The following is a 12,187-nucleotide window of genomic DNA, read 5'->3' as shown; positions in this document are numbered from 1 at the left end:
ATCTATACAAATATCACACTCAGCCTCCCTACTCAATTGTACACTATTTTTGCAGTTGGTTTGAGCAAGTGCCATTGGTTTTGAAAAAAAAAAAAAAACCTGAGATTCTCATATGAGGAGATGGACTAGTCCAAAACCTACTATAAACCTACTATAAACCTACTATAAACCTACTATAAGTAACAGCAACATAGGAAAAAAAATTATAGTGCATTTTATGCTGGCTCAGATGAACAATTTTTACATATACATTTCACAATTTTTCCCGTTAGTGGCATGCATTGCATTGGCAACCCAGCCATGGCGAATGTACTAACACAGACACTGCTACGTATTTATTTTAGGAACACAGAGATGACATAAACATGTTTAAACATTTGATTGGTCAAGAACAGGTAGAGGGCAATAGGCACAGTACATATGCCGGCCACAATTCTCAAACCATAATAATACTCCACAATCTAGAGCATACAGTTCTGTCTAGTCTATAATCCAATGGGATTATAGACACGAGACTGAACTGAATGTACTAAGTATTAATATCGAGCTGAGACTGAACTGTACTGAGACTGGAGGATTATTATAGTGCTGAGACTGAACTGTATGTACTGAGACTGGAGGATTATTATAGTGCTGAGACTGAACTGTATGTACTGAGACTGGAGGATTATGATAAACCTGAAAATGTATGATGAAGAGTGTAGAGTAATAAATATGACAAACATGAGACTGACCTGTATGTATTGATAACAACAGGCAGCACTATGGGCAGTAGCGTAGCTTAGGAGCTCTGGGCCCTTTTGCCAGCTTTACATTGGGCCCCCTCTATGCATAACAATGAATATGAGCACTAAAACCTGCCAAGGACAGCTGCAGTGTAAGAAACGTGTAAGCAGCAAAGTGTGTGTGTGTGTGTTTGTGTGTGTGTGTGTGTGGGGGGGGGGGGTTATCCGCCAGGCTCTGGCTCTGGCTATGGGATATTTGGGTCTGAAATATTGTTACACTTGTAGTTTAGACCAGTGGTTGGGAAACAATGCATGCATGCCAGACGGCGTACTCTCTTTAGGCACTCACACCATCGCTCCAGTTGATGGCGTAGGGATCTGGCAATAAGGGCATCCATGGCTACTTCGAGCTACCTATAACAGGGACATTTCTTTTTACCTATACTGGAAGGCTGACCGGGCTACCTTTACTGGCGGCTACCTGTAAAGAGAGACCCTCTTGCTACCTCTACTGGGTCTACTTCATGCTACCTACACTGGGGGGGACATTTAGCTACCTATACTGGGAGCTATCCAATACTAGTGTTTCCTTATACTGGGGGTACCTTTGGCTACATATACTGGGGGTACTTCTGGCTACATATATTGGGTCTATCTAATACTGGCAGTAACCACAGCTACCCATACATCAGTATCCAACTTAAATTGCTGTGTTGGCACTGTGCAATGAATAAGTGGATTTTGCGTTGTAATTTGGGCACTCTGTCTCTAAAAGGCAGAGCAGAGTCATCCACCAGGCAACCTAGGCAGGTGCTTGGGGCCTAGTGGTTGTCAAGGGCCCCCCCTGCCACCTTCACTAACCTCTCTCCACTTCAGCTTACCAAAAAGACCACAAGTGGGTCCCAAATCTACTACCTTGCCTAGGGCCCCATTAACTCTTAAAGGATACCCGAAGTGACATGTGACATGATGAGATAGAAATGTGTTTGTACAGTGCCTAGCACACAAATAACTAGGCTGTGTTCCTTTTTTTTCTTTCTCTGCCTGAAAGAGTTAAATATCAGGTATGTAAGTGGCTGACTCAGTCCTGACTCAGACAGGAAGTGACTACAGTGTGACCCTCGCTGATAAGAAATTCCCCTATTTACTTCTTTCTTGCTCTCAGAAGCCATTTTCTGCTAGGAAAGTGTTTTATAGTTGGAATTTCTTATCAGTGAGGGTCACACTGTAGTCACTTCCTGTCTGAGTCAGGACTGAGTCAGTCACTTACATACCTGATATTTAACTTTCAGGCAGAGAAGAAAAAAAGGAACACAGCATAGTTATGTGTGTGCTAGGCACTGTACATACACATGTCTATCTCATCATGTCCCATGTCAGTTCGGGTATCCTTTAAGCCATCTCTGCTAAAAGGTTCACCATCACTGTTGAAGACAGTGGACTGTATATTGCTGTATATGGAGAATTCTCTTTAATTTTTACAACAGCACTCCACGGAAATGATCTTTGCAAAGAACCTAGTTGACCTCCTTACTCAGAAAACAAAAAGGAAGAACAAACCAGTATAGATTGCCCAGCTGCAAAAAAGTCACCAGCAACCGCATATACATGAATCATAGTACCACAGTACAAGGGTCTATAAATACAAGTGAGCTCCATAATCGTTTGCACACTATTTTGGGAGTTGAACTGAGCAACTGCTGTTCAGTAGCTGCTTTTGAAAGGAAAGAAAACACTGATAATCTCCCATGAGGAGATGGACTAGTCCAAAACCTGTCAGATCTTTACTACCTATTGTAAGTGACAAGGACATAGGAAAAAAATATATTACATTTTACAATGGGACAAATGTACATCTTATATGTATGAAGTTTAAATTTTTTTTTGTTATAGTAGTCCTTTGACACCTGAAGTGAGAGGGATATGGGGGCAGCCATATTTATTTATTTTTAAACAAAAAACAGTTGCCTGGCATCCTGCTGATCTTTCATGCATCAGTAGTGTCTGAATCACATACTTGAAACAAGCATGCAGCTAATCTTGTCAAACTTCAGCCAAACAACTGATCTGCTGCATGCTTGTTCAGGGTCTGTGCTAACGAGTATTAGAATCAGAGGTTCAGCAGGGGCAACCAGGCAATGTGCATGGTTTAAAAGGAAATAAATATGGCAGCCTTCATATCCCTTTTACTTGAGGTGTCCTTTAACTGTTGTACTAAATATTGTTATAAAGCTCTGCACATTTCAATGGTATGATAGGCATAGCACACCAGGTATATTCTTGTTCAGAGTATCAAAGCATTTATGCTGAAATAGCAATGACTGTATTCATTCTTTATGTGTAAAGGACAGCTGACTTGATAGGGGTATGCAGGCTGCTATATTTATTTCCTTTTAAACAATACCAGTTACCTGAAATCCTGCACACCTGTCATGCATCAATCATGTCTGAATCACACACCTGAAATAAGCATACGGCAAAATGCAATCAAATATCTGATCTGCATGCTTGTTCAGGTTCTAAAACTAAAAGTATCAGAGGCAGAGGATCAGCAGGACAGCCAGGCAATATGGTTTTGTTTAAAAGGAAATAAATATGGCAGCCTCCTTATCCCTCAGGTGTCCTTTAAAAACACAGAAATAGTAGAAACTGAAGGAGAGAAAACACTTGGTGCACCACCATGTCTGCTACAGGGTAAACTTGTGTCGGCTGATGTAGACCCTGGCTGGAGGGGCAGGACTGCTAGCATAGCCGGCCTTTGATATGAGCGACTGGAGCGGTTGCTCAGGGCGCCAGCTTCCAAGGGGGCGCCTATAGCTGGTTGCCTATACTGAGGGCACCTACACCTGATTTCCTATACTGAGGGCACCTATAGCTGGCTACCTTTACTGAGTGCTCCAACACCTGGCTACATATACTGGAGGCACCTACGCCTGGCTACCTATGGGGGGGATGGAGACCTTCAACTGACTTCCTATACTGGGGGCACCTATGCTTGGCAACCTATATTGAGGGCACCTACACATGAGATCCTATACTGGGGGCACCTATACCTGGCTACCTACCTATACTGAGTCTGAGGGCGTTTTGGGTGGGGGGGGGGGGGGCGCACTGCGGCTATAACGTGTGGTGCAAATTGTCAGTGCTGTGCTATCATTCTAAATGGGGGGGGGGGGGAGGCGGCTAACTGTCCCACTGATTGTTTTTATTAATTTTTAAGTGTATTCAGGATAGTGCACTCTTTCCATGCATTCATGGTTATTAATAGTATTAATAGTATATTTTTTTTAATAGTATTTTTCCTATTATACATACGTGACGTGTCACAGAGATCTGAGCATTTGGTGTTGTGATGTGTCACAACGTCAAAAAGGTTGGGAACCACTGTTCTAAGAGATATCTCAGGAAAAAAAAGGAATTGCATATGGGCCTGTGTGTGTGTGTATACGTGCGTGCGTGTGTGTATATGCACGTGGGAAGAGAATGAAAGGGGGGGGGGGGGGGGGCACAAAAATCAGTTTTCGCTCAGGGCGCTGTGAAACCTAAGGCTGGCCCTGACTGCTAGTATGAGGTAGAGAAAAAAACAAAAGGTCTAAGATAAGGAGCAGTGCACAGCTTAAAACAACAAGGTGAAATGAAATTCAGATTCCATCTATGGTCTAAAAGCATTAAACACTTCATAAAGCTAATGAGAAAAGGCATATTACTAGTTCTAAGGTTTCTTGAAGGGTTAATAATTCAAACTTTCACTTCACGTTGAAGCTAATTGAGAAGATTAGAATAATTGATCAGATTGCATTGAAGTGTACTGAGCTGTGTAAACAATGAAGAAAAGCTTCTCCTGGGAGGAGAAGTTGCTCTGCTTTCTTTGCTCAGCAATCAGTTAATTACAAGACAATCTGATAAATTGTCCTGAAAACCAGCTATGTTATCAATTAGCTTTGGTGAAGTTTAAATATGCCTCCAATTGACATTATATCAACATTACATACGGTAAATGTTTTGCTGTGTTTAATGTGTTCATGCCAAAATGTAATTTTGAGGGTTTTTTTACCACTACTTTGGTCATCCTAAATAATTTCTTGTGATCTTTTTAGGTGACAGATTTGAGTATAAACATGGTGCTCCATTGTCTGCCATGCAGACTTCAATGCAGTCTGTTCTGCCCTATGGAGAAGGAAGCTGTGAATATCTATAATATTGCTGAACAACAGAAAGCAACAGCAGAAAATTATACAGTAGCCAGACATGTTTTTTTTAGCATGTCTGATCACCATCAACCAGGATGCAGAGGTATGGGGCAGCTGTATAAGGTAACGGAAATGAGCACAATCGATGATTTTTGGCCAAAAAGACCATCACATTCTGCAGGAGATATATAGATAGATAGAGTAGAGTCTTGGTTATCCGGCATTGATGGGCATTGGCTGATTTTGGGTAAGTGTACTTTCTGGTTGCTTGAGACTCGATGTTAAAAATAGGCCTAGCTAATACAATGCTATACCCCACTCTGGATACATACCATGAACTCTGTATTAAATGTTAAAGTACAGTAAGTGGAAGTATATTAACCTTGGGGGAGCCGTGTAACCCAGTCTTTAAGAACAGCAGAGCCAACAAACAGCCTAAGAAGTTGGCCTTCACCAGTGTGAGTACTGCTGGCGATTTGTGCTGGCTGGTTGAGACTTCTGGTTAGTTGAGTTCTGGATAACCAAGACTCTACTGTAGATCGATAGACAGACAGAAACAGAAAGAGAGAGATAAAGAACATTTTTTACCTAATGTCAAAAATTAGCCAAACAAATTACCTTTGGTAAGCACATGAATGCCAAGTTTAACTTGTGAGAAATTTCCACTTCCAATCTCCCCACGTAGTCGATAAAAACCAATCCTTTTCCCCAGAGTCATTTCCTTGACCGTCTTCTCATCGTGAGACATGTCATGAGTTAATTTCTCAAAGGGTGTCATCTTGCGTTGCTTTCCCTCACCATCCTGCTCAGAGCCCTCTGAACGGGTGTAGTCCTCCAGACTGTCCTGCCGGTTCCACCGGGAGTACCTCTGGTTGCCTGGACCCCCTCCATTCATGTACATTGCTGTCATGGTCAACATTTGGGCGTCTGGGGTAAACTGTCCTACTTAAGCAGAATTAAGATGTAACAGTCACCGCAGCATAACGTTCTAAAATATTCCAAAGCTGTTGTGTTCAGGTACGTCAACGGAAGAGAATACCGTCAAACTCTTTGTAGAAAAACCTTGAAGGTACAGTTGATAGATGTGACCAGTTTCTTCTCAAAGCTTCCTTACGTAGGAGACAGCGCAGGTCCCCTTGTTGTATGTACCACTACAGGAGTTCCTGTGTCCTCGCCCAGTTTCATTCTCTCCTGAGGCAGTGATCTCTTTTCTTTTCCACCACCTCCTGTGTGGTGTCTACTTCTGCTCAAGACTTCTTGAAGATTCGCAGATCTGCAGCAGCGGGCTGGATCTCCAAGGAAATAAAGTTGCTTTGTGGGTCACATGACATGACAGAGCAGGATTAATCAGCTGCAATGTCACATTAGCCTCCTTAGCACAGACAAGCCTGCATTAGCCGCCTGAGCCTTCTCAAAAGTTAGCTAGACGTCTCGTTCCACTGAGAAGAACACACAAAACTGATTGTAATTAAGACTTATGTAACCCACTTTCTTTCTAAGCAGAACATGGGAATTGGGCTTATCGTGTGGTAACTTTCTCTGATCTTGTACCTGCAGAAAAAGAACAATAAATAACATAAATAAAAAATGATGGAGATCATACAAGTTTTTTTTTAGTTTACACAATGTTGGTTATTTATTACTCGTTACACCTCACCAAAAGGCATTAAAGCAGACCCGAATGCTTGCATAGCACACAATAAAAAGTATTTATTCCACATATAGTTGCTGAAGAAATTCACTACTCTGTGTTCTGTGATTGTTTAGATCAGGGGTGTCAAACTCAAATACAAAGTGGGCCGAAATTGTACACTAGGACCTAGTCGCAGGTGTCTACTGGCCACCATCCTCCCTTATAAAGTTCTCTGGTGTCTAGTGGTCCTCCCTCCCCTATACAGTTCCATGGTATCTAGTGGCGCCCTCCCTCCTCTATACAGTTCCCTAGTGGTTAGTGCTTTCCTCCTACCTCCCCCACATGGCTTCCCTGGTGTTCTAGGGCTTCACCTCCAATATAGCTTCCCTGGTGGTCTAAAGTGGGCCATACATTATGCAAAGTGGGGAAACCACCTGAGGGTCAAATGGCTCTGAGGGCCAAATTTGGCCCACAGACCGCAGTTTGACATGTATGGTTTAGATGGATCAACTGTCTTATTAATTCTTATCTGCAGTTGTGAATAGACTGCAGGAGAGCTCTCATCCAGTAAACACAGAGCTTTAATCCTTTCAGTGCTCCCTGCAAAAATGAAACCAAGGTGGACTTCAGGTTTTTTTTTAGGATTTTGTTTCCAAAAAATTAGCTGTGGCTAATCTTTTTAGAGCAGAGAGGAAGTTCTGAGTTTAGTTCCAGTTTAAGTTGTTTGTATCCCCGAGGAAGTCCAAGCCTACGTGGCCTCCAGCACCTACAGGAAAACTGGTGTCACACCCTCTTAAGCCCTGCAAGAAATATGATGGATTGCAGACTTTAATTGCTCATCAGCCAGCGTGCCACAATGATGGTCCTGCATTCAGACACCCCTACTCATAGCAATAGACTGAGCCTGATTTGTGGTTGCGAAGAGTCTTCACAAAGGCAGGACTGGAGAACCTGAGTGGCCCTGAAAACCTGTCCTAAAAGTATCAAAGGAGAGTTCCAGCAAGAACACCTCAAAGGGTCCAAGTTGAGGTATTGTAACATCATATAGATTTTACTCGCCCTTGGCCTATGCAAGAACCTGGCGCTGTAACTCTCCTTAGAAATAGAGGCCATGGCTTCAAAGATACCCGAGGCGATATCTGACATGATGAGATAAACGTGTATGCACAGTGCAAAACATATTAATAAAAAGACTGTTTGACTTGTTTTATTTTGCTGCCTGAAAGAGTTAATTTCTAGGCATGGAAGTGACAGCTTCTGCCTTGTCAGTACCTTGTCGGGAATATATATTAAACAACACTGATAAGAAAAGTACAGCCATAAACGTATTCCTGGCAGAATACAACTTCTGAGGGCAGGGGAGAGATAGAAAAAGGTCAATTGTGTATGTATTTTCATTTAGGGACAATTAATAGGCTGCCACTGAGCAGAGACAACAAAACATTCAATCTACTTTGTAAATGTTGAAATATAAAATAAAACCATGGGATATCTAAAAAAAAAGTCATTTTTAGGAGTAGGATAGATACAATTGTCTATCAAATCAGTTTATTTTTACCTCGGGTTCACTTTCAGGCTGCAAAGCGGGGTGTATACAGGTGCCACTAGGAGCATTATGCACTACATTTCCCTATGGCCTGTTAGTAGATCCGCAGGCAGCATGTTTTGGCCATCTCACAGGCATCACATGGTAGTTTTCTTCTAGAAGGTTACCATGGTAAATACAAGTATATGGTGTCAGTGTCGGGTGCTTGATATCGTGGCATAGGCAGGGCCACCAGCAAAGTCAAAGTTCTGAATATATCAGCACACCGTTTTTCAAATAATCACGCTTTATTGAGCCATGTAGTCCACAAAGAAAATCTGACAATTGTTTTGGGGGCCTCTCAGGGTCCCCCTTTATCAAGGCGTGTGGTAACCACACGCCTTGATAATGGGGGACCCTGCGAGACCCCTGAAACAATTGTCAGATTTTCTTTGTGGACTACATGGCTCAATAAAGAGCGTGATTATTTGAAAAATGGTGTGCTGATATAATCAGAACGTTTACCATGGTAAACAGACACTGCACCACCACTGCACTGCACTACAATACAACCAGGAATGAGCAAGGACAGTTTCTCGAACACGGTAAATCCAGCACTGGACACTTGGGCGCAGCAGCGCAGGAGACTTGGGCGCAGCCGGCGCCACCATAGGCCGTAATAGGAACTACGGCTATCGCAGGCACAGGGAGTAACTTCAGCGCCGTCAGAAGACGGATCTGAAGTTGCTTTTAAAACAATAATTCGGCTTCCAGCAATTGCTGGAAGCCAAATTATTTCATTCCCCCACTATCCATGTCGGCCTGGAGGGGGAATAGTAATTAACACGGCCCGGACTTGTGCGGCAGCAGGATCAGCCATATACTGGCTGTGTCCTGCGCCCAAGTCTCCGGCGCCGTTCTCTCTCGTACGCCAGTTTCTGGAGTGTTCAGGGGACGCAGATCGTGGCAGAGAGGGTTTTCTTACCCATAGAGCTGCCTCTCGCCACTGCATAGCATGCTGCGCTCCATCTTTCTAAGTTCTAGAAGGATGGATGGAATGATGGAAGATGGCGTACATTGCAGGGGTGAGAGATGGCAACATGTGTAAGTATGTCCTCTGTACTGCAGCCTGTGCCCTCCCATACATGCTGAGACAGTTTTACATCTAACAAAACTGTTCTTTCTGATCACTAGATACTACGTCCCGCACAGCTGTAACGCTAGTGTGAATCTACCCTTATTGCGAAAAATGTAAAATTTAAAATACATGTAAACACATATACTGTAAGGCCCCATTCACACCTAAAAACAAAAACGCAAGCGTTTTGCTTTTTTGTGCGCTTTTTCCCACCTTCCGGCGCTCCACTGCACTCTGCGTTTTTTTTTCTAAGCGCTTTTCCAGAGCGTTTTTTTTGTAATTCACTCCCTGACGCAAGTCAGGAAGTGAACTCTTTGACCCGGAAAAGGATAAATACAATGTATTTATTCCTAAAACCGCGAACGCAATCGCTGCACAAAGCAATTTTTTTAATGTTTTGCGTTTTTCCTATACCTTTCATTGAGGCGAAATCACCCCAAAAATGGTACAGGCACCGCTTTGCTGCACGCACAGCGCACCAACTGTCCTCATATGAACCTTCTCATAGAGATTTTAAAAATCACCTGCGCTTGAAAGAAGGCCGAAAACGCCTCTAGTGTGAACGAGCCCTAAATAAGAATAAGTATGTTTCTTCCAGATTAAAATGAGCCAGAAATTGCTTTTTTTCTCATGTTACTGTCGCTTACGGTAGGTAGTAGGTCTAGTCCATCTCTTCATGGGGGATTCTTAACATGGCCTTCATTCTTTATAAAGATACTCCCTGAAAAAAAGATTTATACAAAGATGCTAGCCAGCCTCCCTGCTCACCGCACACTTTTTTAGCAGTTGGACGGAGCAACTGCCATTCGCTAAGTGCTTTTGAAAATAAAGAAAACTCTGAGAATGCCCCCATGAGGAGATGGGCTAGTCCAAAACATGTCAGTTCTGTCAGAATTCTACTAAATGCTCAACGTGACAGAAAGATAGGAAAAAGTAATTTATGGCTCATTTGACTTTGATAGAAATGTACTGTACTGTACTTCTTATTTGTATGTGTTTACATGTATTTTACATTTTAAAATTTTTGCCATAATGGTTCTTTAAAGTCTTACTCTGGAGTTCACTGGATTCTACAACTGCTCCTTTGGTTCTCCAATCAGATCCTCTTTTTAATGTCTTTTTCTCTCTTTTTTGTTTGAGTTAGGCTGGTCAACTCCATAAACATAATCCTTCTGGTTTCCTTTCCAAAGGCAGCCAGCCACCTACATAATAGAAATCTTTGTGTAAACAAACAATTTTGACAGGTTCATTGGTTTGTTAATGATTACCACTACTCAAAGCATATTTGGAAGAGATCATTATTTTTTTTTATATAAATATATATATAATTTGTTGAAGAAAAGAGAACACTTCCATAAACAAAAGCCAACTCCAACAAGAACAATACTCTCTTCCCCATTTCTTTATAATGTACCCACTAAACACAATAGAAAATAAAATCAACCCCCAAAACAATCCCCTCCCTCCTCCTCCTCCCAATCCACAAATTTGAATCCTCACCATATCCAACCCATAACATAACATACAAAAGAACTCTCATCCCACTAATTACATCAAATACTTTCTACTTCTTCAACAAGAGACTCCTCCCCTACATCTCCACCATGCTCCCATATTTCACAGTATCCTGAAGCACAGTCCATTTTTCCCATTTAATATTTAATAAGACCTTCAACCTATCTTGCTGTAGAGCAATCTGATTCTCCATATGCTTTACCGTATTCACTCTACCAATCCATTCTTTGAGAGTAGGAGAACCCTGGCATCTCCATTTAACAGGAATCAAACTTTTAACAGCTATCATTAGTTGAGGAGCAAGCGATCTCCTATATCTATTAATGGAGACTGGCGTTCCATGCAACAACACTTTCGCGGGATCCCAGTCACCACATTCCTCACACAGGGAAGAGATCATTATTACTGGCATATCACCACTGACGTTATAATATTGCAGTTGAGGGAGGGGGCACCTCTGGCCCAAGGGCCCAGCTACAGTCACAACCTCTGTATCCCCTATTGCACGCCACTAGCAGCAGCTAAATGTACCCCCTTTGAAGTTCCACACAGCATGGTGAGACCAGACTATTGACACAGAGAATCTACATATCCATGTGAGAATTTCTAGATGGCATACAGAGGAAAGGTTATTCCTGGGCCTGGCTGCTTGCGGACATCAAAGCGAGAAGGTGAACTATTCAGAGCAGTGTTACCAGTGACAGATGCTTCACTGATGACAAGTACAACGCAAGAACTAAAGAGCCGAGGCTGCTGGGAGCCTCAGAATCTGTGAGCCATTCATTAGTATGGAGATGTCAGTGCAGGCAGCTGCCATTCCCAGCATCCCACCAACGTTGCCATAGAGAAGGCCTAAACAGAGTCCAACACCTCTACAAAAACAGAGGCAATACAAATAGTAATGTTTTGGTTTTTTTTTACACCAGAACTCCTTGAATATTACATTTCATAATGATGGAAGACAACCACATAACAAATATTTTGTTATTTAGTCACAAATAGCTTTTAGCGCAGTGTTTTGTCAGTGTTATGAATGTTAAAGGGTAAGGCCTCTGTTACAGTCTGAAAAACTGATGTTTTTTCCATAGCAGTGCATTGTGAGTGTGAACTGAGCTTAAGGAAAACATGGACGTTACTTTGAAAATCAGTTGTCCTTTCAGTTATAACTGAGACTTTACCCTGCGTTGCAAGCACTCCAATCTATTCAGAAATGTTTCTGCTGTAATAAATCTTATCTCAGTCAGCCTGGCTATATTTTTGCCATTGTCAATTAAAAGGAATCTTCAGGCAAAAGAAAAAATCCCGCTGCACCATGGGTGGGTAAAAAGCTTTCTTCAATTTTATTAGCACATCAGTAGAAAAGGCTGACGCGTATCGGAGCTCAAGGCTCCTTAATCATAGCCAGCATTAACATAATCATCACAAGTATAAGTAGTCAAGTGCCGGCCCACAATGGGCATG

At 42.3% G+C, this 12,187-nt stretch overlaps 1 protein-coding gene across 4 annotated transcripts in view; it reads right to left on the bottom strand.

Annotated features, from left to right (window-relative positions):
• NIM1K (NIM1 serine/threonine protein kinase) overlaps positions 1 to 12,187 on the bottom strand; it is a 114,088-nt gene that overhangs the window by 17,372 nt on the left and 84,529 nt on the right. For 2 of the 4 annotated variants that reach the window (XM_068251146.1, XM_068251173.1), the window contains exons 2-3: positions 10,264 to 10,413; positions 5,534 to 6,466 (exon numbers count right to left, since the gene is read on the bottom strand). In XM_068251146.1, coding sequence (XP_068107247.1) covers positions 5,534 to 5,834 — 301 coding nt within the window. In that variant the 5' untranslated portion in view covers positions 5,835 to 6,466; positions 10,264 to 10,413. The remainder of the gene's footprint in view (positions 1 to 5,533; positions 6,467 to 10,263; positions 10,414 to 12,187) is intronic. The other 2 variants (XM_068251154.1, XM_068251164.1) reach the window with 1 other exon arrangement.

This window comes from Hyperolius riggenbachi, chromosome 1 (genome assembly GCF_040937935.1).
Source record: "Hyperolius riggenbachi isolate aHypRig1 chromosome 1, aHypRig1.pri, whole genome shotgun sequence".
Classification (NCBI taxonomy): domain Eukaryota; kingdom Metazoa; phylum Chordata; class Amphibia; order Anura; family Hyperoliidae; genus Hyperolius; species Hyperolius riggenbachi.
Note: the sequence above shows the minus strand (reverse complement) of the source record. Positions and strands in the feature narration are given on the sequence as shown.